Source organism: Helianthus annuus, chromosome 14 (assembly GCF_002127325.2).
Source record: "Helianthus annuus cultivar XRQ/B chromosome 14, HanXRQr2.0-SUNRISE, whole genome shotgun sequence".
Classification (NCBI taxonomy): Eukaryota; Viridiplantae; Streptophyta; class Magnoliopsida; order Asterales; family Asteraceae; genus Helianthus; species Helianthus annuus.
In genome coordinates, this window is record NC_035446.2 from 94630577 (window position 1) to 94657064 (window position 26488).

Below are 26488 nucleotides of genomic sequence, written 5' to 3' on the forward strand. Positions count from 1 at the left end.
TATATGTGTATCTAGGCATCATTGCTACTTCATTTCATAGCATCATCATCATCAACCTGTAACATGTTAAAATAAAATTCAATGCAAAAGCAAAGGCGAGTACACAAGGTTTAAATAGTATAGCATAAGTATAAAGCATTTTACTCGAATCCACATGGCAATTTGTAAGCAAGGTAATTAGCATGCATATCATTACGTCTAAACCCAAAGTGTCCACTAGTATTTAGCATCCCTCGCCACAAAAGTGACGAGACCGTATTGTATAATGACCTAACAATCCCCCGTCGGGTGGTGTGCTACTCCTATAGCGCTATAATTGTTAAGCGAGGGTATAATATAATAATGGCATAAAGCATGTATTATCTAGCATAACAAGTAGCATGTATAACGGATTGAGTTCATAAAGCATGTTTATGTGTGTGTAAGTGTAATTTTGTATGGTAACATGTTACAACCCAAAAGTGGTTTAAAATGTAAATGGGTCGAGTGTACTCACGGTTTTGCAAGCTTTCCCACTTGAATCCGTGAAGAGTTGATTTGATGGAGGGAACACCAAGTTATCCTACAAGAGGAAAGTCAAGGTGTATGAGTAATTTGGAAGAAAGATGGGATATTCGGACTTAAGATTCAAAGAATGAAAAAGTAAATATTATGAAAATATTCACTATGGTATTAGCACTTGTCTTGACACTATAGTAATCCCTAAGGATTTGTATGTGATTTCATAGGTTCAAGACCTATTAGAATCGTGACAAGGAACTACACACATAGTGATAAACTTATTAGCTTGATAGGGGATTTATATAATCACTACCAAGGGTTCGGTTTTAAGGTTTATCATAGTTATAATATACATAATAATATACTTAGTCATGTAGGAGGCGGGAGGTTGGACCTTCCACTTTGGTACCTCTTGGTGTCATATAAGTCAAGTAGGAGGTGGGAGGTGAAACCCTCCACTTTGGTACCTCAAATGATTTATTAACATGTGGTCATGTAGGAGGTAGGAAGACGAATCTTCTCTTTAGGAACCTCATAGATATGTACAAGAAATAATACAACTAACTAAGCAAAACATCAAGTGGTGTGTGGACATGTATGTAGGTTAGCCTAGGCTAGCCAAGTAGTCACACCATCTTCAAGTTCAAGACTTGACACCACTTGTGAGCTAAGAACTCGATTAAAACAGAAAGTTTAGAGTGTTTAGACACTCCTATTAAGTGTAAAACAACCTTGGTTTGGCTTTACTAATCATACAAGAGACTAGAAGCATAAGAACACAAGTTTGTTTGAAGTAAACAAGAGTTTAGAAAGTTTTTAAAAACACAACAGAAAGTTTATGGACACTTTTAGGGTATTTCCAGGTCTGATTTCTCCAAGGAGAGATCAAGGAATCAAGCCCAAAGATTATCCAAGCACTTAGAAAGAAGAATCAAGTGATTTGGTTGAGTTTTGAGCAAGTTATGCTCAATTTTGTAAGGAGGTATGAATCTGTCCGAATTTCTGATTTGCAAGAGCTTTGAGAGTGAGATTTGAGTTTGTAAAGTGGTAAGGAGGCTGAGATTAAGTTGTATTTATAGGGGGAAGAATTAGGGTTAAGTTTGGTTGGCATTTAAAAGTTTAGTTGGGGGTTAAACTAATAAAAAAAATGAAATGTTGTGGCTGCCTTGACCTGCGACCGTAAGGCTGTTTACAGCCATAGATGTTTCCTTTTCTTTTAATTGTTGTTAGACATATATATGGTAGACATTATTGGTGCATAATATGTATTTTACTACAAGTAGTTGAGATTTGAAAATAATAAAAGGAAAGCAATTTGGGTAATATGTAAGCTGCGATTGGCAGCAACTTTTTTTGTTCTTTTTTTATTTTTTTTCTTTTATGTCATGCAACATCACGTTAAATGTAATATAATATTATATTATTATTATTATTATTATTATTATTATTATTATGATATCATTATCAAAATTTAATCATGTACTCGATAGTTACTAAGCATGTATAAGTTATGAGTACCAAGATATCGAGTATTGATTGCGCATATGCATTCGAGATTGGTAACGTATAACCCGAGTATTGCAACGCGTATAAGCATGTATAAAAAAAATCGAATTTCATTACGATCGAAGTCTCGGATTTACAATGGTTTGAAACGAAATACGAAATACAAAAGGAACAAGCTTCCAAAAATAGAAATGCGAACAAGACTTGCCATAAATGGAAAGTACAAATAAGCAGGGCGTTACAAGAGCTGTCACATCACTCAAAATGGTGATGTGACAGGCCTATTTATAGTGAGGAAGGGAGTTAAGGCGGTGCAAGATGGATAGGATGGTCACCTGTTCGGGTGGTCATCCGATCGGATGGTCATCCGATCGGACGGCCACTCTGGCCAATCCATCTTTTCCGCGTTCCCGATTTGGATTCGTTTTACGCGTTAGGTTAGGCGTTGCGTTGCATATAGTTTATGTAAAGTATCTAGATTACATTACAACCTAAAAGTTTCCAAGTTTCATAGATTCCGTCAGTGACAAGGCTCCAGTCTCTCGTTCAACAAAGAATCAAGTTTCACGAGTCTAAGGGGTCAAGCACCAATTTAAGTTTCAAGGGTCAAGAATCATCATTTCTCAAGCATCAAGAATCAAGAGTCCAAGTATCAAGTATCAAGAATCATATGAATCAAGAATGAAGTATCTAGTTTAATCATCAAGAATTCAAGTGTCTAGATTAAGCATCAAGAGTCAAGTATCTAGATTTAGTATCAAGTATCATAGTTCAAGTGTCAAGAATCAAGCATTTAGAAAAGAGTCAAGCATCATAGTGTCAAGCATCAAGTATCAACAAGATTCATACCAAAAGTGTCAAACATCAACTCCATAAAACTACAGGGACCAAAATTGACAACTAATTAGAAGTTCAGGGACTGTTCTTGCCAAGTGTCTAAAGTTTAGGGACGCTGGGCGTTACAATATCCAAGTAAACCGAGAGTAATCATCGACAAAAGCAACATAATATACAAAGTTATCAACCGATTTTATTGGGGAAGGCCCCCATAAATCACAATGAACAAGTTCAAGCGGTAAAGATGCACGTTTATTATTAAAGGGAAACGGTTGTCTTTTTGCCTTAGCAATTTCACACAGGGAACATAACCCCGGTTTAGGTAAAACAGAAGTAAACGATAAACAACCATTATTTTTTAACATAGAAAGAGTATCAAAATTAACGTGGCCAAGTCGGGAATGCCATAACTCATAGGAAGCTTTTGGACATGGAGGTGTGGAGATGAAAGCTTCATGAGTTTGGCGAAGAACATAGAGACCGTCTTTACGGCACCCCCGGGCTAGGGTTTGCTTGGTTTGTCGATCCTCAATATAAAAGTAAGGATGAGAAAAAATGACATCAACAGGATTATCTTCAGTTAACTTCCCAATAGATAAAAGGTTTTTGGTAATAGTAGGAACAACCAAAACGTTGTTAAGATCAAGATTACCCAAAAATTTGGTTTGGCCAATGTGTATTATAGGAAGAGATTGGCCAATGTGGGTAGAAGTAAAGAAGGGAAACTCAACCACAAACTAGAGAGCCTCTGATACCATGTGAAAATCTCAAAGGTTAATTTTCATTGAATAGAAACATTTACATGGAACAATATATAGACATACAATTTACACTAAGCACCCTAAGAATATAGATAAATACATACAAGAGATATAATACATGATTATCTAACAATTTCATACCTAAAAGTGTCACATGATTTCATACTTCAAATTGTCACACTCTCCATCAACAAAATGAATCATTAATTTGATGATTTTGGCTAGGGTTGTAAACAAGCCGAGCTTGAGTGGGCTCGGGCTCAATGAGCCATTTATCGTAAAGTTGAAATGTTGAGGTCGAGCTCGACTAAAGATCTCGAGCTAGCTCATTTATACACATATTGACAAATATAGAAGCAAAAAAGTAATATTTTTAACAAACACATGAATGATGCAGAATTTAAAAATTATAAGATTTATGAATTATATATACTAAATTGAACTTTGGTTTATGATTTGGATTATTATTTAGATATATTAAAATTTCAGCTATAATTTTAACAAGCCAAAATAGCGAGTTGAGGAGCCAACTATCGAGCAATCCAACGAGTCAGCTAATGAGCGAGCTTACCTTGGCTTGTTATCTTAACGAACTTAAATGTTGAGTTTGAGTTCGGCTTGTCAAAAGCTCAAGCTAGCTCATTTATTATTAAACAAAAATTAATTTCTTTTTTCTTTTTTTACCATTTTCACTTATTGACATACATAAAAAAATTAACATACACATAATACAAGATTTATTTATAAACTAGATGATTTATGATTTATACATATTAAAATTTCGGTTATAACTTTCAGCCATAATATTTATATGCATTTTATTGGGCTTCAACAGGGGCGGATTTACAACCAGCTTAGGGGTTCCTAGGAACCTGTTCGATTTGTAATTTATAGTGTTAAATTATAAATAAAATTCTGAAGGAACCCTTTAATATTTTGTAAGGAACCATATAACAAAATCTATAGATGGTCTTTGGAAAGTATGCGCGCTTGTTATACATGAGCAGGGGCGGATTTACAGCCAGCTTGGGGATTCCTAGAAACCTGTTCGGTTCATAATTTATAGTGTTAAATTATAAATAAATTCAGAAGGAACCTTTAATATTTTGTAACTAACCTTATAACAACTTTCTGCGTTTTTTTTTTTCTTTTTTTAATCAAAAACGAATTTTTTTCTTTTTTTTTTAATAAAAAACGAATTAGGCGATTAGGGTTTACTCTCTCAGAGTACGAAACACGCACACACATATATTAGAAAACGCTACCAGCCAGCCACCTGCCACCTGCCACCACTCGTCTCCACTCTTCAGCCACCAGCCCACCACAGCCGCTCGCCGGAGCCACTCCACACCGTTCTTCATTTCGAATTAACTGGTAATTACATACCCTAAGTTTGCTTGTCTGTATCTACCGATTAGAGATTTTGTTTGCTTTTAGATATGTTATAGTTTACAGGTAATTACATACTCCAATTCTGTGTTCAATTGATGAATGAATATCTGATTCTATGTCAAATTGGTTGTGAAACCTAGGGTTTAGATTGAAAGAATTGATTGCTGAATCAGTGGCGGATCTAGGATTCCGACCAAGGGGTAACGTGTTATAAATAAGCCGTAACGAAATCGAAAAAACATCAAATTTTTCCAAAATTTACACTAATTTTTCCAAATTTTTTCTAACCAAGGGGTAGCGGGGGTTACCCCTACCAAAGAGGTAGGTCCGCCCCTGTGCTGAATTCATGTTTGTTTTTATTAAAAAAACTTGTGCTTTTTTTTCTTCAATTAATTGCTGAATCTATGAGTAGTCTCAGTTTGATTCATAATGTTACTGTTTAATGTGTGTGATTAAAGTAGACCTGATATTGTGAGATAGATATGATGTTTAATTCAGTAACTTTTGTTTTTGAACCTAGAAGTTTCAACGAAACGAGCTTTTTTTTTTTTTTTATCATAGATGTGCCTGTGCATGGTATAATAAACTGATTATCATAGATGTGCTATTTTAGAGCGTTTTTTAGAGATAGGTAAGCGTTTCGAGGGTGTTGTGTTGAAACTAACAATATAGGTGCTCATGGGTGAACAACGAAAAAAAAGAGAACAGCTGCATAACAGTCGTAATAGCCGAGTTAAAAAACCTACGGATGTTTAAAAAATCGAGTTAAAAACCAGTGTTTGCGTTGGTTTCTGGAGCGAAAATCCCAAAACATATTACAAACCAACGGTTTGGGTTCTAATCTAATTGGTTTTCTTTACCGGTTGTTTTTTTTTAGTTTTGGGTCGTCGGTTCAAAAACTTGTTACAATGTTCACCTCCAAATTACAAGATAGAGCGGAAACTGGAAAGTACCCATACAACATCTGGGCGTTAAGCCCATAGTTTTGTAACAAAGGCATGTTCAGCCCACACAAACGGGCCCTCAAATTCTCAATCCACAAAACCCATGCCCGTCTGTTCTTTCTCTTACCTCTTGAACAAAATCAAAAACCCTAGAACCCTCAAATCTCATCAATCGTCTCATAGATCGATTCACCAATAAAGCGTCAATCGTGTTCGTGTTTTCTTTCACCACTGTATATTATACAAGTTACAGGTTACTTTTCTTACTTTCATAACTGTTGATCCTGTTAATAGATTTGATTAGTGAGTTTTTTTCTGCATTTAACTTATGAATTTGCACTTAAGTTGCTAAGTGCTTCTCATAGTTTCACAAATTGAAGTTTGTCAGATATAGCGTATCTGTCCCTTCCATCATCATCGTCATCATCATACTCAGTATATCTCACCAATAGCAAAGCTAAGGTAGGGTCTGAGGAGGGTGAGATGTAGACAGCCTTATCTCTGCCCTGTAGGAATAGAGAGGTTGCTTCCAATGAGACCCCCCCGCCTCCAAGCATATCTGTCCCTTTGAGAACCCTAATTTGGTGGCTCAGTCGCACTCTAAGACCTAGAACACAACTCTATTAATAGCAAATTGAACTAGTGAAGTACAACTACAGACCATAATAAATTTGTGTTAAGTTGTATTGAGACATGAGTGTGTAATGTATTTAGATATGTATTTGCAAATACACCCCTACCGAGTCCTGGATTCCGCCGAGTTTAGGCGATTAAACAGATAATTTAGTGCATGTCAAAATTGGTCATGTCTGGTTGTCAAACTTTTAATCAAACTACTAATGTATTAACTATAATTATAAAATGGGGTTAAGTTATTCTACAAAAGCTCCTAAAAACAATAAGTGTACAAAGACACAATGGATCACTCAATGCCGAAAAAAATTACACAATGTCGAGGAAAAAGACACAATGATAATAAACAAAAATTTCTAATATCTACAACCTATAAATCCAAAAGTGAAAACCTAAAATCTCACATCGTAGAGTTCGATGAGACGGTTTCAATGCCGCTTGCATGAGGTCAATTGGAGTACGTTTGATACCCTTTGTACAACTTCTTTTTATTAGGAGCCTTTGTATTTTATCCTAAACCTTATAAAATGTACTATGCTAATATAATCTGTTTTCAATAAAACAATTATAATCTAAGAATTTGAATACATTTTAGTTGATTTTGGATATTTTTCATATAATACTGCAAATTATTTACCTGTTTTATCCATTATAAATATTCTAACTTTTGTTTTTTTTACAGCCGACTATTGTTTTCATTCTTCAATATGTCGTCCCTAAGGAATGCTGTTCAGAGACGGGCCCACAAGGAACGAGCTCAACCGTGAGTGCTTCACATACCTTTCAGTTCTTTTTCTCATGCTTAGATTCTTACATGTGATTTGTATTCAGAAAAGAAAGAAAAAGATTTGGGCTTCTTGAGAAACACAAGGACTATGTTGTCCGTGCAAAAGCCTTCCATAAAAAAGAGGATTACTTGCAGGTAAAATCGTAAAGCTTTTATGTTCATTATTATTCTGATTGCATTCGTGTAATACGAATATATCTTTTATATTTTTTGGCATTTGGTAAAACTATAACCCTGACTTTGATAACAGAAACTCAAGGAAAAGGCAGCAAATAGGAATCCAGATGAGTTCTACTTTAAGATGATCAACTCCAAAACCGTTAATGGAGTTCATAAATCAGGGTAAATTTTTATATATTTTTTATATTTAGAGGGAAGAAAAGCATAGTTCGATTTTAAATTCTTATATATTCTGCAGGGGTGATTCAGACAAATACACTGAAGAGGAACTGTTGCTGATGAAGACACAAGATATAGGTTATATCTTGCAGAAACTTCAAGCTGAAAAAAAGGTGACGGGATTATTCTTTTTATTTAAGTTTAATATTTCGGAATACTCTTTCTTTGCTAAAACCGTTTATATTTGATGCAGAAAATTGAAAGGCTAACTGCAACACTGCACTCACTTGATTCTCAGCCGTCAAACAAGCATGTATACTATGCTGAAGATAGGTTTGAATCTCACATGCTCTCTTTTTTTGCACTTGTATACTGGACTTTAATCGGTAACCTTTTCTTTTTAATCTTGTATAGGGAGGATGCTAAGAGAATATTATCAGAAACAAAGAGTGTTGGAGGATTGCCAGCTTTCGAGGATTTGCCTGAAAGCATCAAAAGGTAAAGTAACTTGTTAATATACATTATACATATATATAGAGGAGCACGTTCGTTTTATAATCAATAATATGTTGTGGTGTATGTGCAGAAAGACGGCTTCTTCATACAGACAGCTGGAAGACAGGAAAAACCGAGTGCAAGAGTTGGAGAAAGTTTATAATGAAATGGCATTGAAACAAGAATTACGGGTATGTATGCTCAAGACTCAGTAAGTGTATATAAATACTTTTTTCTAGTTTATTAGTAAAAAAATAGAATCTCATTTTTTGGATCAGAAAAAGGGTAAAAAACGAAAGCTGCGTGAAGACGAGATCGTGTGTCCAACTTCTAGACCAGTATACAAGTGGAGAACCGAACGTAAACGTTAAACTAAGGTATCCTATTCGTTTGTTTTTATCTTATTTAGTTATTGACAGGACAAACAACGAATGACATTGTCATAATTATTGGTCGCAGGTTGAAGTTTTCTGGCAGTGCAACTGTGCAAGTGAGATCTGATGTGTTTTGTGGCTGGGTTCTTGTCAAAGTGATTAAGGAACCTGATTTTCAACTATTTTTAGGCATTTTGACCAAATTTGCATGTAATTCAGTTAAACCGAACAACAATGGATGCCCTGATCCATGATGACATGATTCCAGTTACTTTATCATACAGTTATTAATTAGTAGGTTTGAACTACTTGTTATTCGGTTAAAATTTTGATCAACAATTCTATTTTCAATCAACATGAGATGTGGTGTCACTTAAGGCGTGTTTAATGAAGATGAGAAGTGTCACTTAAAGCGCTTGTAGGCGCAAAGTTCATGTAGATCTCATCAAATCGCACACCTCTTCTCCCCGTTGGCTCTCTGCTTATCCCACCCGACCCATCTCTCCCCGTTTTACACATGCTGGCAAATTCATCGTTAAATGCTGACAAATTCAGTGTTTCCATGGATCCCACGCTTCCCACTTTTCGCCCACATTAGCCCTGCATGCGGTGTGCGCATATAATGTATATATGAGTGGGCCCTCAAGAGGCAAAAGTGAAATTGCACTAATTTTAATATTATTTTACTAATTTCGTGAAAATAACATTTAAAGCGGGGGACGGCTAATCATGCATCGGTACATGCACTATTGCTGAGTGTTATGTGCCTTATGTCCAAGGCTTGATACAAAACTACTCTCGAGCCGGTGGTCTCACTGGAAACAACCTCTCTATTCTTACAGGGTAGAGGTAAGGTTGTTTACATCTTACCCTTCTCATACCCTTTTTTGTAATGGACTGCTTTTTGGTTTTTTTATAGCCCATGCTTTTTTCATAGAACAAAAGGGTTATCCTATTTTAAGTTCATATGATTTTTAAAGCCCATATCCTTGATTTATATTTGTAACTATGACCCATAAGGTAATTTTGTATTTGTTATAAGGGCATATATCGTCTTCTAATTTGAAATTTTGTATTTTTGTTTTAAACACAAGATTTTAATGCATAATGTATATATAGGATATACGAAATTGCCCATTATATATTAGAAGTGAGCGAAGTCGAGGAACCGACCCAACCCGACGATTAACCGACCCGACATGATTATTAACTGACCCGACTCGGAACCTGAGGATAATAAAATTAAAGAACCGAAGATCGGCTCTAAACGAGATCTTCAGCAGCATTTGGGTAAGATCAGTTTCACCAAAAAAAAAATAAAAAAATAAATAAAAAATAAAAAAAAACCGAAACCGATTACACTAAACCTAATGACTTTAGTTTCAAAATCGACCTAGATTACCCCAAATTCGTTTCATTTCTTCTATTATTTCATTTGTATACATGGATGATGTTATTGTTTACAATCTAATTGTAATTTGTGTTTTTCTGTTGACTGATAAGAACATGTACGTGTACCTGTTAGTGATCGCAAATTGTAGTTTCTGTTGTTTAGAACTTGAAAAGTACAAAAACATATTCTATCTAAATGGCGTCATCACTATATCCCTAATTATCTACCTTACACATGCACCCACCTGGGTTGGGCCTATTCTAGTCTCTAATATTCCGGTCCTTAGTTGATTGTTTTGGTTAACTTAGGTTCATGGATCGGAACCGACCTGAACCCGAAATGGGACAGAAAAGCATAACCGAAATGAATACCTACTTACCAAGTATCGGTTTGGTTTTGATGATCTTAGGGTTTGGTGCTTGGGTATTTTCGGTCCTATCCAATATTTGCTCACCCCTAGTATATACAAGGCATGCTTTCTTTCACCAAGGGTGAAATTTTTTATTCTTTTAGACATTTTATATGTAATTTTTTAAAACCAAAGTTTATAAGTAAAAAACCTAATAATATTTACAACTCACTATGATGGATTTTAACACATTAACTATGCAGTTTTGACCTATTTAAACCCATTTTCCATTTAAAGTGACTCTATATTACACAATTATATATATATATCCTCTACCTATATATATATATATATATATATATATTTTGTTAACGAGGGCCGATAAATATTAACTTTACTTTGATAATAATATATAGTTTTTTTTTATTATTTTATAATATATTATAATAGTTTATTATTATATTTACTTTTAAAAACATATTTTTCTTTTTTTAAACATATATTTCATTTACCTTTTTTTTAATAATTGTTTTTTAACATATATTAATTTATCCATTAATTTGATACTTCTTTAATAATTTACGTTTATAACTTTTTTTTTCTAAAAACTTAAGCACGTAGTTGTGTTTGATTTCTTTCCCTGACATTTCGTTATAAGTTTTGTTAAAAACGAAGTTGTACTCAAAATAAAGTATTTATTTGGTATTATAAAACAGTACAATGATAAACTAAATCGTTCTAATGGTTTGACTTTCTAAACAACATGTTTTATTTTCAAATCACGTTTCTTTTACATTTTCATTTGCTCGGTTTCGCTGCAACGCGCAATATAAAAAAACTAGTAAATTTTAAATTCAATCGGATAACAAAATCTTTTTTTATTTATGTTATCACACATTCACACTATATTATTATTATTATTATTATTATTATTATTATTATTATTTGTATTGTGAAACTAAATATAATGTTTCACTTATGGTATACAAGTGCATGGCACTAGAAGATATTTGTTTAGTATTCTTTTTTCACACGTCTTTTTAGAGATTAGTTGTATATAATTACAATGAACTTTATAATAATAAATATTCATCAAATCTTTCAAGAGATTGGTTGTATATAATTACAATGAACTTTATAATAATAATAACTATTCATGAAGCTTGTAAGAGAGCACTTTTTTTCCCACATAATTTATAAAAAAATAAATAACATTTTCAGGGCCACCATCTAATGTTCTTACAAATCCCATTGCTTACTTGTACTGTTGTACATCATGGCATGTTTCACTTACAAATAGCACATGTTTTCCCTTTTAAATTTAAAGAAAATGAATAAGTGTTCCAATAATTGATATAAACATATTCAAGTTGATATCCATTCAGATTAATTATAGACTTTTTGTTAATCATTTGTACACTTTGGTAATTTAATATTCAATCTTCTAGTTTGTCAAAGCTTTGGTACCTTGTTAGATAAACAATACAAAAAAATAACACATAATTGATGTTAACCAAAGCCTTAACCACCAAGTTTAAACATAACTATTTGTGTGCAAATATCAAATGAAAGGACAAAAAGTATATATAATATTGATATGATTCAACAATTGAAATACTTGTATTTAAAACAAGGGGTTCAAAAAGGAGAAATGAAAATGGCCCAATTTTTGTTCGATTTAAAGTTACGAGTCAAGTAAAATATAGACGTAAACAATGTAACAGGCCAAACGTCATGACAAATTATCTCATCTAGAGCCGGTTTTGATTTTGACGGTTTCCCCACAACTTCATACATATAGTTTTTTTTAACGGCTAATTTCTGTAATCCCCTATCGTCTGTGTGACTTGAATCCAAGACCTTCCATTTCCCAACCTGGGGTGTTTTTAAAAGCTGTCTTTCCCAATGGACCACCACCCCATTGGTCATTTTCATGCATATAGTTGACTAGGTTTTGTTGTACGAGTTGTCGATTCACATGTATTGTTTTGAAAAAGGCATGAATTGTGTGATTTGTTCATTCGTGTTTTTACTTAGCTGTTTAATTTCAGTCGTATTCAATTAGGATTTTCTTTTTACAAAAAAAAAATTGCAACATCGGATTTATGTACATTTAGGCTTTCCTGGTTCGATGTAATGGTTTTTTTCATTCACGAAAATTTCTCTTAAAATGTGTCTTCATTCTTTGTGCTTCAGATTTACATCAATATAGGACCGAAACGCAAGATAATTTATAAAACAATGTGTAAAATCAAACTTAAAAGAAATTGGTATGATTTGATTCTTATAATGGGTGTCTTGTCTGTTCTTTGAACCATGATGGTTTTGTGTAAATATGACATGATCATAAAAACAGTTTCTTTCTAGTTTAAGATCTGTCTGTCTCTGCCTTAACCAACAATTTCAAACCTTCATCTCTGTAGTTGTTGTTTAAATAATGACTTCTTCCCAACATTTTGCATCTCAATCTGACTCAAACTAGATGCTTCTTTCTTTCTTTCTGCATATTGCAGTTGTGGAGGAGTTCCCCAATAATGCATGCTTCAAAGTTACATATTCAGCCCCTCAAAAACCTTCAATCCTATGTGTCCCATGATTGACAAAAGACAATACATTTATTTTTATCAAATTTTAAGAGCAAGTTTTTACGTTTTTTTAACACTGTTTTCATAACAAGTCTTTGTCGGTTCATTGGTTTAAAAACCGAACAATGTCAGAAATAGAAAAAAATATTGTGAGTTAATTGAAAATAGAAGAAAAAACGAAAATCAAAGGTATACGAAAATAGGGGTTAGGTTAATGTACAAGAGCCCTTATCCTACATTACGTGCGCGATCATCTCAGCTGTCAGATCTTCATCCCACATTGAAATCGCATGATGGTTTTTTGTAACAATTTCGCATGTTGGTTTTTTAACATGCGAATTCATCAAAAATTACCACATGCGAAATTGTTACAAAAAACCAACATGCAATCTCATCAAAATTATCACATGCGAAATTGTTACAAAAAACCAACATGCAATTTCATCAAAATTATCACATGCGATTTCATCCATGCTATTTTATAACATGTGATTTCACATCGCGTACGTAGCGTACATTAAGCCATATTGTACAATACACTTTTTCTACGAAAATATATGTATTTTTATTGTTATAAATAACCATTTTAAAGCACTCATATTGGAGTTGATATAGTGTCTAATATCCTTAAATTATTGGTCAATTGTTTTAGAGCACTTATGTCAAATTCTCTATTTCATCCATATTACTATATTATAGAGAAACAACAAAGTTTTTTTTTTCTTTTTATTTTTTATCTTTTTTTTTTTGTCTTTTTTCATCTTCATCAAGATCTCTAAAATAAAGATAAAATAAAGATAAGGTTTAAAGAACCTACGTTAGTTCTCTAAAAATTGTAAATTCACTATTCATCATCCACAACATGAGTACTTTTCATCTCTAAGCAGTATTTTGTGAATGTATAAAACCGATAAAACAATAAATAGTGTTTATAAGTAAGATACAAATAGAGATAGATAATCTAATGTGAGAGGTTTTTACAAAATAAACAAAGGTTAGAGAAAAAGACGTATTCTAGTTAAACTATAGTGATAGAGATAGAAGACCTACCATGAATGCTCTTACATCATTCGAGTTGGTACGCTCATTTCTTATCGATATAATTTTACCAGTTATTTTATTACTATAAATAAGCAACAAAAATATGCAATACAACTTTTATCTTGTGCTTTGGCACTTTTTCAAAAAAAAAAAAAAAAAACTTGATTTTTTACTTTTAATCCAAAGGTTTTTAACTTTTGCAATTTTAACCCTACATAATTTGTTTTTTTAACTTTAACCCAAAACTTTTCATTATTTGCAATTTAATTTGTGACTTATACTTTTCATCTTTCACAAATTTTCGTTTTACGTATAGTTCTAAATTTTTCGAGTTAATATGACGCAACGTACGACTGTGGTTCAACTTTTTATGTTTTGTTTCAAATTTTGCAAGTTAACACGGTGTAACGTGCATGTGTGGTTCAACGTTTTTACCTCTATTTTTCCATGTTTGACAGGTTCGTCGCAACATGTAGATCCTAGGTCGAGTCAGTGTTGGTGGTCGATAACGGTTGTGTGGCATTAGTACTATTTGACACTGTTTTACGCCCCGCCGCAACACGGGGTGTGCTTTGAGGGTTTCTCAAAGAAAAAATGGTTATGCATATGGTTGTTGTAACCTTGGCTTTGGGGGTTTTCCAAAATAATTGATTTTTTTTTTATATTTCACTCAAAAGTATTTGGAAAATTGGTATTTAATAAACCAACCTTTAACCAGTTGGTAAATAATAATCCAACCTACAGAATTGGTATATTATAATCCTACCTATCAACATGTTGGTACTCAATGAACTTCCGTTAATTTTTTTTAACTGAAGTTAGTTTTTAAGTTTTATTTATTACACAAACAGTCCCTGTAGTTGTAATTTACTAGTTTTAACTATTTTATAAACCTCAAATCGAGGAAAGGGAGGATTTTCGAGTGGTTTTTTTGTTTCATAAAATAGTTAAAACTAGTAAATTACAACTACAGGGACTGTTTGTGTAATAAATAAAACATAAAAACTAACTTTAGTTAAAAAAAAAAATTAACGGAAGTTCATTGAGTACCAACATGTTGATAGGTGGGATTATTATTTACCAATTTTGAAGGTTGGATTATTATTTACCAACTGGTTAAAAGTTGGTTTATTAAATACCAATTTTCCAAAGTATTTCATAAATTACTTTTAATCCAAAACTATTAGTTTTTTTTTACTTTTAACCCAAAACTTTTTATCTTTTGCAATCTATCCTCACAACTTTTTTACTTTCAACTTTGGTCTTTTATAGTTTTCATTTTCCGCAAATTTTTCGCTTTATGCTTGGTTCAAAATTTTGTGACTTAACACATCGCAACGTGCGTCTTTGGTTTAACGTTTTTACGTTTCGTTCAAAATTTTGAGAGTTAACACGACGCAACGTGCGTGTGTGGGTGAACGTTTTTACATCGTCTATTTTTTCCCGTTTGACAGGTTTAACATAACGTTCGAGTCCTAGATTGACTTAGTTATAACTAAAGAATCTCCGCCGCATTGTGGCGCGTTGCAATTCTAGTTATAGTGAATTAGTAAATAAACCAATCACCTACTCATTCATCTATTTCAACATAATTATACCAAATGGGAACTAGGGTATTTTTTAAAAGTCTGTTATTGTTTAGAGAATATAATTTATAAAAAGAGTAAAATGCAATTTGCGTCCCTGAGGTTATAGGGCGCTGTCAGGTCGCGTCCCCTAAACGCAATTTGTCCCATCTTTGAAAAAACGCTACAACTTAAGTCCCTGTCACAGACTCAACAGAATGTCCATTTATCCCTTTACTTTGAGTCCCTACGGTTTAAAACCCGTTATCCATTTGAGTCCCTGGTCGAATATTAATTGTATTTAAATATAGTGTTTTGTGAATATGATTTTATAAAGTATATTAATTGTATTTAAATTGCGTATTTTGCGAATATTAACGTAAGATTCATATATTAATCTTACATTAATATTCGCAAAATATGCAATTTAAATATAATTAATATACTTTATAAACCCATATTCACAAAATGCTTTATTTAAATACAATTAATATTCGACCAGGGACTCAGGAGGATAACGGGTTTTAAATCATAGGGACTCAAAGAAAAGGGATAAATGGACATTGTATTAGTTTGGTTAACCAAGTTAGTGGCAGAGACTCAAGTTGTAGCGCTTTTTCAAAAATGGGGCCTCAGACGCGCTGAAAATCTCGTTTGAGAGACTCAAGCTGACACCGCTATATAACCTTAGGGACGCATATTGCATTATACTCTTATAAAAATAAAGATAAGAAATCCTACGTGACGACCTAAGCCCGTCCAATATATGGGTTTTGGTCAATTTTAATTCACACTTTTATTATTAAATATGTGGATTCCCATAGAGATATAAAACGGGTTTTAGGTCGTAATCAGAACCGGGTAAGGCCAATCGCGTATAACCGTATCCGGGTTTTTCAAGAAACCAGGTGGAACTGGACCGATATATAAGAACATTAATATTAAACATAGTGAACATTACACATAAATAATTAAATACTAATAGAAATTACAAAGTCACATCCTTTATAAGCTTTCAAATTTCAAGCTTGCTAAACGGTCTTCTACTCGGCCATTGATTCTTCAACAATATGCTCATCGTCATTTGCGTTTTCCAACTTGTCCATTTGTCGACGGTAAGTGTTTTGAAATCTTCCTATCGGTTGGGCTATGCTTATGACCTTTTCTTTGAGATCATTATACAGTCGGTTTCAAAACTCATTTGCTCATCAAACCTTTCCTTAACGCAAGACCAAAAACCAAGACCACATTCATACCTTGTACATTCCCCTTGTAAGTCTTGGGTCCTAACGTTTACAAAAGCAAGTCCTAAGGCGCACTCCTCGTCGTCACGCCAAGCTTGAGACATTTTCATAATTTTTTATTTTGCGGGTTTTTAGGTTCGTTTATGCGTTTTTAGTTGGGTAATCAACCAATAGATCCCACACCTATTTATATTGATTTAGGATGGCCAAGAACCAGTTCTAGCAATCAAAAAGTAAAAAAACAAAACATCAGTATTACCTTTTTTAACGGCTAGAATAGGTTTCAGCCATTTTTTACCGTTGGAACCGTTTTTTACCCGGGTAAAAACGGGTAGGATAGGAACCAGGTAGGACCCGATTTTCAAAAACAAACTAGGAACCGGGTAGGAACTACCATGCACAAAAGGGTAGGGAACGGTTCCTCCTCATATCAGGTAAGAACCGGAACCGGTTCCTACCCTACCCGACCTGCGGGTACAAACTAGTTCTAGACCCAGGTTTAGAAAAAGGAACTGAACTGGAATCATGGGAACCGGTCCCCCCTCTACCCGGTCAAAACCCGAACCGGCCAAAACCCTAAAAATCCGGCAAAACCGGCCAAAAACCCGAATGTACTCGGAATGAGTTCCTACCCTACCTGGTTATTGACTTTGTTGACAAAACCCGGACCTGGTTCCCACCCAGTTCCAAGTTCTTAAAAAACCCAGGTTTGTGCACCTCTAGAGTCTCGCATTGTGTCCGATTGTAAAAATAGGCTTTGTTCCCATCCGACCGCTTGCCCGACTTGAAAAGTACTTATTCGAAAGCGCTAACCAATTTTAAGGATGGCGACTTCGTTGATATGTTGAACACATTCAATTAAAGGGATCATGTTTGGGTTTGCCTTTTTAACACATTTAGCTAAATATTTAAAATGGCATATTAAACAATACATTATTTATTAGATCAACCTCTTAACGTTAATGACCCGTCTACATCACATCAAACTGTTTATGACTTGTTTACCAATTACCGCACCCTAAACCGTTTATGACCCCGTTTTACAACTTTATTTAGCATGTTAATCCATTTGACTCGTTTAGATAACTAGTTACACGAGTCGTGTTATGCTGAAGGTCCTGATTAAAGTTAATGTCTCTGATACAAATATACATATGGGTGAGGTTCGGGTTTATCAATCAATACGCGAGCCACCCGTAACAAGTTACCTCACTTTATTAACGTAAAGTTTGTTCATTACTTGTTTGATTATATCGATCTTGATCTTATGTAAATATTTAAAAGATAAAATCTTTTATTTTTCGTATGAATCTTTGAGGATTAAAATTCTTATAAGAAATTTTGTTACTTTATAAATATTACTATCCTGAATTAGTTAGCTACTGAACTACAATCATGCATGATTACATATTTGCATGATACAACATTACAACTCATCGTGACTTTTAAACGTTTGAACGGTCAAGATTTCTATACCAAACATTAGCAATTTACATCTAAACCCCTCAAAAAACTTTAAATAAATGAATTATTTGAAAGTGACACGTTTTTAGGAAAGGTATGTTTCACTCCATTTTTTAATCATTGCAAAGTCAACATAAGAGAAGCCCTAAAGATTCATGAACCAAAGTTAATGAAGAAACATTTTCTAAACACTTAAAAGATTTGAGCATCTTGTTTTAGATCATGACATGATTGGTCTTAAGTGTCATTTTTGTTTTTGTTTCTTTGAACTCCTATCCATCATGTCCCTTATCTTCTTAGATTTTATGCTTTTCAACCATATTTTTTTTCTAACTCATTCTTCGGACTAACTTTTAGGAACGATCTGATACAAGTTTAAGCCGACAGCTAACTTTAATTTAGATGAATCAATTAAAGAAAAACAAAAGATTCAGAAAGGGTCCAATTTAGATGAGAATACTTTTTTATGGGTTCAACTTATGTGACCCAAATTTGTAAGATATGAACAAAAACATGTTATCAAGTAGGACGTGTTGATAAACACCAAAGGTGGTTTTATCAACTCAAACTCAAATTCCTTCTTATGTAGCCTCATCAAAGTTTTTTTTCCCCTAATTTTGTTATGTTTTTATGTCATTCGGATTTTAATCGTAAAACATGTGAATCTAAGAATAGAAAAACACCTGACATTTGAAACGCATGGGACAGAAACTTGGTATATGACCACAATATTAGTTTTGAAAATATTCACAAGTTTGGGACATGTATGATTTTAGGTGATACCAGTCTGATTATCTGAACTCATTAACCAACATCAAAATCAAATATATTAGAGTAAACTTCCCGTTTTGCTCCATGTAGTTTGGTCATTTTAACGGTTTTGCTCCAATAGTTTAAAAATAGACATTTTCCTTCCTGGTTTTTCTAACTTATCTTTATTTTGCTCCCAGCCTCTAACTCCATCAGGGAGGAAACTGGCGACAAACTGGAAAGATTAGGGAGCAAACTGGCGACAAACTCGAAAGATCAGGGAGGAAAATGACTATTTTTAAACTATTGGAGCAAAACCGTTAAAATGACCAAACTACAGGGAGCAAAATGAAAGTTTACTCAATATATTAATATATTATATAATAATAATGAATTTATTGATAGTACATTGTAGTTTTAATTTGAAATTATTAAAGTTACAAAATTGTAAAAATTATATAGTTGTTACAGTGTAGTTGAGTAATTGGTATGTAACACCCCGAAAATATAAAATAATATATAAGAATTGTAGAGTGTATAATAAACAAGAATAAGCTAACTAGGATAAATAACCCAGTTAGTTAGGGGTCTTGTAGTAACACATGAATGAGTTAAAAAGCCAAAGATATAAACAAAATAAGAGTGGAGGGGTCTAAGTTGACAAAATTGAAACTTAAATTACTAAGTTAGTAAAAAATATTAAAAACGAAACTCCCCATTTTGGAGGTCTGGTCGATCAGAAACGTAGGGGGGCGACCAAACCCTAACTTCTACATAATTGATCAATTGAAGGCCAATTTCAATCCCAAATCAAAATCCGAACATAGATTTGTAATCACCTCAGTGAGAGGGATCATAAGGTATGTTAATTTCGTAGAAAATTCTCATTTAAATTTCTGAATGGACATAAGAAATTCAAATTGGTGATTGCATGTTAGTTGTTTTGAATGAGATAATGACTAGGGATAAACCCTAGTCAATTACTTGATGAATTTTGCCTAAATTGTGTGAAATCCATAAACACCCTTGTAGGTGATAAGTGGGTTTTTGTGAAACTTGATAAACACTAGAATTTTAGTGGTTGTTCTAGTAATATTTGACATATGTGAAGTGATTTCAGAATTTTTTTGAGGTCAAAGTTCATGTATGGTAGTTGATTGATGAAAATTTAGGGCTACATGACAAGTTGTGAACTTGATAAAATATAGTGTAAATTTCTGCCCTTAAAGTGTTTGTAGAAATGCCTCAATGAAGGCTTAAGTCTGAAAATTTGAGTTAAACCGAATGATTGCAATGTTTCGGCAAAATATGCGAACTATGAATTGAAAAGAGTTCTAAACATGTCTTGGTTGAACTCTATAGGAAAAGATACCGGAGCTCCAAGCGGACAAGCCGGTGGCGACTTGCGTTTTAAGGGCGTGCACTAAAGGTATGTAACTTCATCCGTTACATTAAACGAATTATTGTCAAATTATGCGTAGTTGTGTTGTAGAATTTGTGTTCTAATTAGTTAGTGTTGGACCCTAAACAGTCAGTTGAGAACGTTCATCTTCACGTACGGAGGCGGAATCAACATAAATGAAGTTACAACAGCTATTCCTTTCTAATTTCTTCTATTCTATTGCTTTCTGATTACAAATTGACAGAGTTTCGTTCCACAAGCAATCAACAGTTCCGCTTCAAAGTACACCAACAACTGATATGGTTTCGCTTATAAATGCTATATATAGTTCCAATGGTTCCGCTTATACGGCATGTCCGTATAAGCGAAACTACTTCCTAAACCACACAAGCGAAACCATTTGACACATAAGCGGAACCTTTACTAATATGTACACACAAGCGAAACTATCCTAAAATACATGATTTTAACTTTCTAGATCCTATGTTGACCAATCTTGACCTAAGACTTAATGCAGACAAAGTCAACAGACATTCCGTGCACTAACAGACTCCCCCTTGGATGTTGACGTAGTCTTCAGCAGTCTTCAGTTCCTGAGTCTTCAGTCTTGGTCTTTTCTCCAACTCTCTGTCTTCACATCATACACACTCTATCTTCACAGGCTTCAGATCACAACCTGACTCTAACTTCCATCTTCCCTTTGATTGTTGATCCAGACTCCCCCTCTCAGTATGCTGGGATCTGAGGTCTTGTTCTGGTTCAAGCTTTGACAATTAGCTTCCGTGGGAATAATGAAGTCCAACACCTGTTTAACCTGCACATTCTCTACCTCAACATAAGTTTCACAAATTTATAACAATTGAATTTAATAAACTTACAGGTAGATATCATTTTCAACAAACATATTAGTTACATCAAGTTCAAATGAATGACCTTGATTAACTAAACACACAATCTTTCAAACCATTTATATATGATATTCAAAGAATTTTCAACACAGTTTCCCAATCCAATTCATCATGTTTAGCACTTAGTATTTTGAACATCAGCTCTTCAACATCAGTTGCCAAAAATCTTTTTGAATTTTTTTGTTTTTAAATGAAAACAGTAAAAAAAATATAAACAAACAATATTTTTGAGAGTTTTGAAAGAGGATCATATCAGTTCATGAGACAAATCACAAGCACCGTTAAGCTTTAATCATTTTAAGTTCTAAACAACTCACCTTGATTGTCGATATAGTTGTCCTCTTAAATTTTCACACAATTTTCAATCTATTCAGGATACGATTTAGATGTTTTATGGACTTAGCTCATTCATGTGTCCCACCTCTTGAATATACTCCCGTATCCAGAATCTCAATATTGAGACATACAGGTGATTATACTATAATGATGTCTGTACATAATTTAGGGAATGCGAGGACTGAGGGATCTCAGGTCGATACTTCCGTATACGCAGAGAGATATCAGTTTCGACTTTTGCAGTTTGTCCCCTTTAGAGAATCTTTTAGCTACAACAGATGATTATCAATTTTATTGTCTAATCAGCTGAGGGCTAATGCCATGTTTCAAGCATTTAAGGCAAAGTATTATCCAAGGACTAGGTCAGAACTTCCGTTCAGCAGAAGTCCCGGAATAATACCCCAGACATCATCAAGTATAAAAACCTAGTAAATCAGAATAAGAGACCTTTCAAACGAGATTTCAGGGGTTACCTATATATCTAAGTAGTGTTCCCCACAAATTTCGCAAGTTTGAAATTTTAGGTTTATATCCCGAATAAATCTACTAAATGTGTAAAAATCTATCAACACATCATCAGTAAAATCATTTATCACTTTTGACAATTCATTTCCTTAGCATGCTGTGATAGTCCACTGATTTTCTATAATTTCCTCTTGTTCACAACAAAACTCATTTTTGATTTTTTTTCAATGTTTTTGACATTTTCAAATTTTCTAATTTTTTTAAATTTTCTCCCCCTAAAATCAAAATATGTTTCAATTTTGATTTTCAAGGAAAATTTGAAAACGAACTGTACAGATAAAGTGACAAACTGATATCGAATCACTTCAATTCACCATCCTTGTGGCGTAAACAATCAGAACTCCCCCTGACAACAAACTATTTTCCCATTTAGATTTCAAAACACTTAAGTTTGTTTTAATCAAAATGGTTTTTCCGGAAAATTAGTTTTGTGTATCATTTCACAAATTCGGGGTTCTTTCATGACATTGTTTTCCTTTAAACACTTGTCGGAAAGAGAAATCAAGTACAACTTACTGTCCTTGATTAGTCTTTTGTAAGTCGAAATATCACAGTTACCAACCTATGAATTTCTCAAGAAATATGCCGATTCATGTTCCACACTTACCAACCTGGGAACTCCGGCAAGTCAGGGTTTTTCATTTGAAAAGATCCACCCAAGCCTGACCAGCCTTGGGTTTGACAATTTTTACCTCAACAAATGGCTCTTCTGTTTTGACGAACCAGAATCATTGCCTGAGTGTGGCTTGTCTGACTTTGATTTGTCAGATTCATCACCAACACGTGGCTCCTTTGTTTCCGAAGAAACAAATTCATCGCCAACACCCTTCTTTTTCTCCTTTTTCTCTTTTGTCCTCAAATTTGTATCTGATGAATTCATCTTGCTTGATTTTGCAATCGAAGAAGTCGATTCATCAGAACTCTTATTCTTACCAATAGATGAACCCAAGGACAAAATCCTTTCCAGATATTCTCTGGCCTTCTTCCTCTTCTTCCGCAGTCTGTCTTTTTGCCCCTGAGAAAGTTTTACTTTTGTTTCCTGAACTTTAGGTTCTTGAACCTTCTGTTCTTTGGGCTTGACATTGACTGGTTTCTTTGACATTCTTTGAGATTCAACCCTCGATCTTCCCATGGATCTCCTTGGGCAATCTCTGGCAATGTGACCTCTGATTTGACAATTAAAGCATCTTCTAGTCTCATAATTCCATCTTTGGCAGTTAACAGAAATGTGTCCCTGATAACCACATGAGTAACACACTCTGTTATCATACCATGTACCACCTTCACCCCAAATGCTCAGATCATAGCATTGTCGGGCTTTGTGGTAGTCATCACTCCTCCGAAAAGCTGGATTTGGCTTTGAAGCACTGTGGTCAAACCTGCACCACTTATTACCAACTTTTTGTGAATTTTCATTTTTAAATTTTTGTGATTTTTTATTGTGATTGGATGATTGATCTGATGAGCTTTTATTTTCTTTTTGAAATTTTTTTGATTTTTTATCTTTTTGTTTCTGTTCCACATTCTTCTGTACAGGTTTTTGCGTTGAGCACTCACCTTTCTTAGTAGAATGTAAAACAGTATTTTTAAATTTTTCTTGTAAATCTAAAAATATTTTTCTTTTCTTTTCTTTTTCTTTTTCATCATCAGATATTTCATCGCAATCTTCAATTTTGACTTTGTCAAAATTTGTGACCTTGTCACTTATTGGAACAGAATTGATTGGTTTTGGACACACATATGGTGCAGAGGTCACAAAACCTTTCAATTTATTTTCTAATTCTTTGATTTTAGTTCGAGCGCATTCAGCTTCCTTTTTAAGTCGGATAATTGTTTGAAGATGAGAATTTATTGCAATCTGTTTTTCAACATTGTTTTTGCTAAAAACAGATCTCTCATCTTCGAGAATTTTCATTTGACCTTGAAATTCTGTTTTATCCTTTAATCTTTCATGCTCAAACTTTTCAATTTTTTCTTTTAAAATTTTGTTTACTGCTGTCAAACTGTTCACATCACTAAGCAGTTTGACATTTTCATATTTCAAACTCTCACAAATTTCTTGCATTTTAAGAATCTGTTGATTGTCAGATTCTTTCTCATCCTTCAAGCTTTTGATTTCCAATGTTAAACTTTCTACATTCTTCAGAAGTTTGACATTGTCTGTTCTGATTTTTTGCATTCCGAGCATCTTCCATTCATCTTTCCATTATCAGCTTCTTTTTCTGTTTCCATCTTGTATGTTCCTGCACAAAAGATTTTAACAAAATCAAGAGGATTCGTATTTTCATCAATATAACAACCCCTCTTAATATCGTATCTCATATCATTTTTTTGCTGCAAGACACACACTGATTCGTTTTCTCATTTCAATGATTATATTCAAATCTATCTTTCTTGATTCTTCTTTTATTTCATCCAATAACTTCCTTTTTCTTGAATCTTCATCAGACCTATGATTTGTTATTGTATTGATGAAACTTCTTAAATCAAAGCGTGATAAACTAGAATCCCGTTTCAGCCCATTCACGAATTTATCCCATTCCAAAGGTAAAGCATCAACAAATTTTAAAATTCTTTCATCATTTGAATGCCAAATCTTATGTTTTTCTAACTTGATGATTAACTCATAAAACCTTTCTTTCAACATCTCCATTGATTCATTCTCCATACATAAGAAATTTTCATATCTTTTAACATAAACATCCTTATCATATCTCATCTCATACCAAGCTTCCTTAGTCCAGTTATTTAAACTTTCAAGATTCTTGTTTTCTTGTTCATCAAACATTTTTGCCAAGTTTTGTACAATCAAACAAGATCACTTAAAAGAACAATCACAATGAACACTCGAGCGAAATTAAGTCAATGTCTGATTATGACAAATAAGCGAAATCAAGCACTGTCCTTATAAGCGAAATATCAGGTTTGCCAAATAAGCGAAACACTATGTTGACAGATAAGCGAAACAGATATTGAGTGACAGATAAGCGAAACTAGCAAGTTGTCTGTATAAGCGAAACTCCAATGTCTGTATAAGCGAAACTATCAGTGTTCGATAAAGCGAAACCACCTAATTGTCACTACAAGCGAACCTAACTTGATCGTTCAAGCGGAACCTATAAGCGAAAGGTTCAAATAAGCGAAACTATATGTCCTTTCAAGCGAAACCTACAAGCGGAAGTAGGTATTTCAAGCGAAACCTTTAAACGAAACTAGGTCTTACAAGCGGAACCTTCGATGTCCGTATAAGCGGAACCTAGTTCTAACCAGTTTTCACCATGTTTTAATCTGAATTTTAACTTGAAACTTTCTAGGGTTTGATATTACTGTATATCACACAATATAGTCAAAATTCAGACCATTTCAACCGTAAAAACCAGTTCAAACTGAAAAAGTATGAGAGAAAGTGAGTAGAAATCAGAGAATTCGGTAGAATCAAGCTGTAGTAGTATGAACTCCTCGTCCTGAGCTCTGATACCACTTGTTGGACCGTGTACCGACCCTAAACAGTCAGTTGAGAACGCTCATCTTCACGTACGAAGGCGGAATCAACGTAAATGAAGTTACAACAGCTATTCCTTTCTAATTTCTTCTCTTCTATTGCTTTCTGATTACAAATTGACAGAGTTTCGTTCCACAAGCAATCAACAGTTCCGCTTCAAAGTACACCAACAACTGATATGGTTTCGCTTATAAATGCTATATATAGTTCCAATGGTTCTGCTTATACGGCATGTCCGTATAAGCGAAACTACATCCTAAACCACACAAGCAAAACCATTTGACACATAAGCGGAACCTTTACTAATATGTACACACAAGCGAAACTATCCTAAAATACATGATTTTAACTTTCTAGATCCTATGTTGACCAATCTTGACCTAAGACTTAATGCAGACGAAGTCAACAGACATTCCGTGCACTAACAGTTAGTAACGGCGATATCAATCACAAGAGCGTTAAACCATGAAATTGGTAATGAAGCGCAAGTGATGCTAAGCCCCGGATGATGGTTATAAGGCGCCATAGGTTTACTAGTGAAATATAGTAATATAGATAAAGTTAGAATGGGTCGAATGATAGTGGCTTTTAGCCGTAATGATCGGTGAGTCAAATTTTGGTATAATAGTTGTAAGGAATATGTCCGTAACGAACTTACAAAAATACAGGAAAAGAATCGCCTAAAACGACATGTGGATTAGGGTGAAATCAATAAAATAGTCAAATGGCAAAGTTACAATGTCCACCGTAAATTACGGTCTCCACCGTAATTTACGGTAGACAACAAAATGTTACGGTGGTTCACTACTGTTTTACGGTAGACCAGAATCATTCAGAGTCTACCGTAACTTACGG

The 26488-nt window shown here is 33.8% G+C and overlaps 1 protein-coding gene across 2 annotated transcripts; it reads left to right on the forward strand.

Annotated features, from left to right (window-relative positions):
• The first annotated feature begins 4954 nt into the window (after nt 1–4954).
• On the forward strand, nt 4955–8895 carry LOC110908704 (probable U3 small nucleolar RNA-associated protein 11). 2 transcript variants are annotated; one of them, XM_022153683.2, is made up of 10 exons: nt 4955–4979; nt 7257–7337; nt 7406–7496; nt 7612–7703; nt 7780–7873; nt 7954–8033; nt 8115–8198; nt 8287–8386; nt 8474–8572; nt 8655–8895. In XM_022153683.2, the coding sequence occupies exons 2-9, from the start codon at nt 7282–7284 to the stop codon at nt 8564–8566; spliced, it is 690 nt and encodes a 229-aa protein (XP_022009375.1). In that variant the 5' UTR covers nt 4955–4979; nt 7257–7281; the 3' UTR covers nt 8567–8572; nt 8655–8895. The 2 variants fall into 2 exon arrangements, with proteins under 2 accessions (XP_022009375.1, XP_022009374.1); XM_022153682.2 differs by lacking the exon at nt 4955–4979 and adding an exon at nt 6044–6194.
• The last annotated feature ends 17593 nt before the right edge of the window (nt 8896–26488 follow it).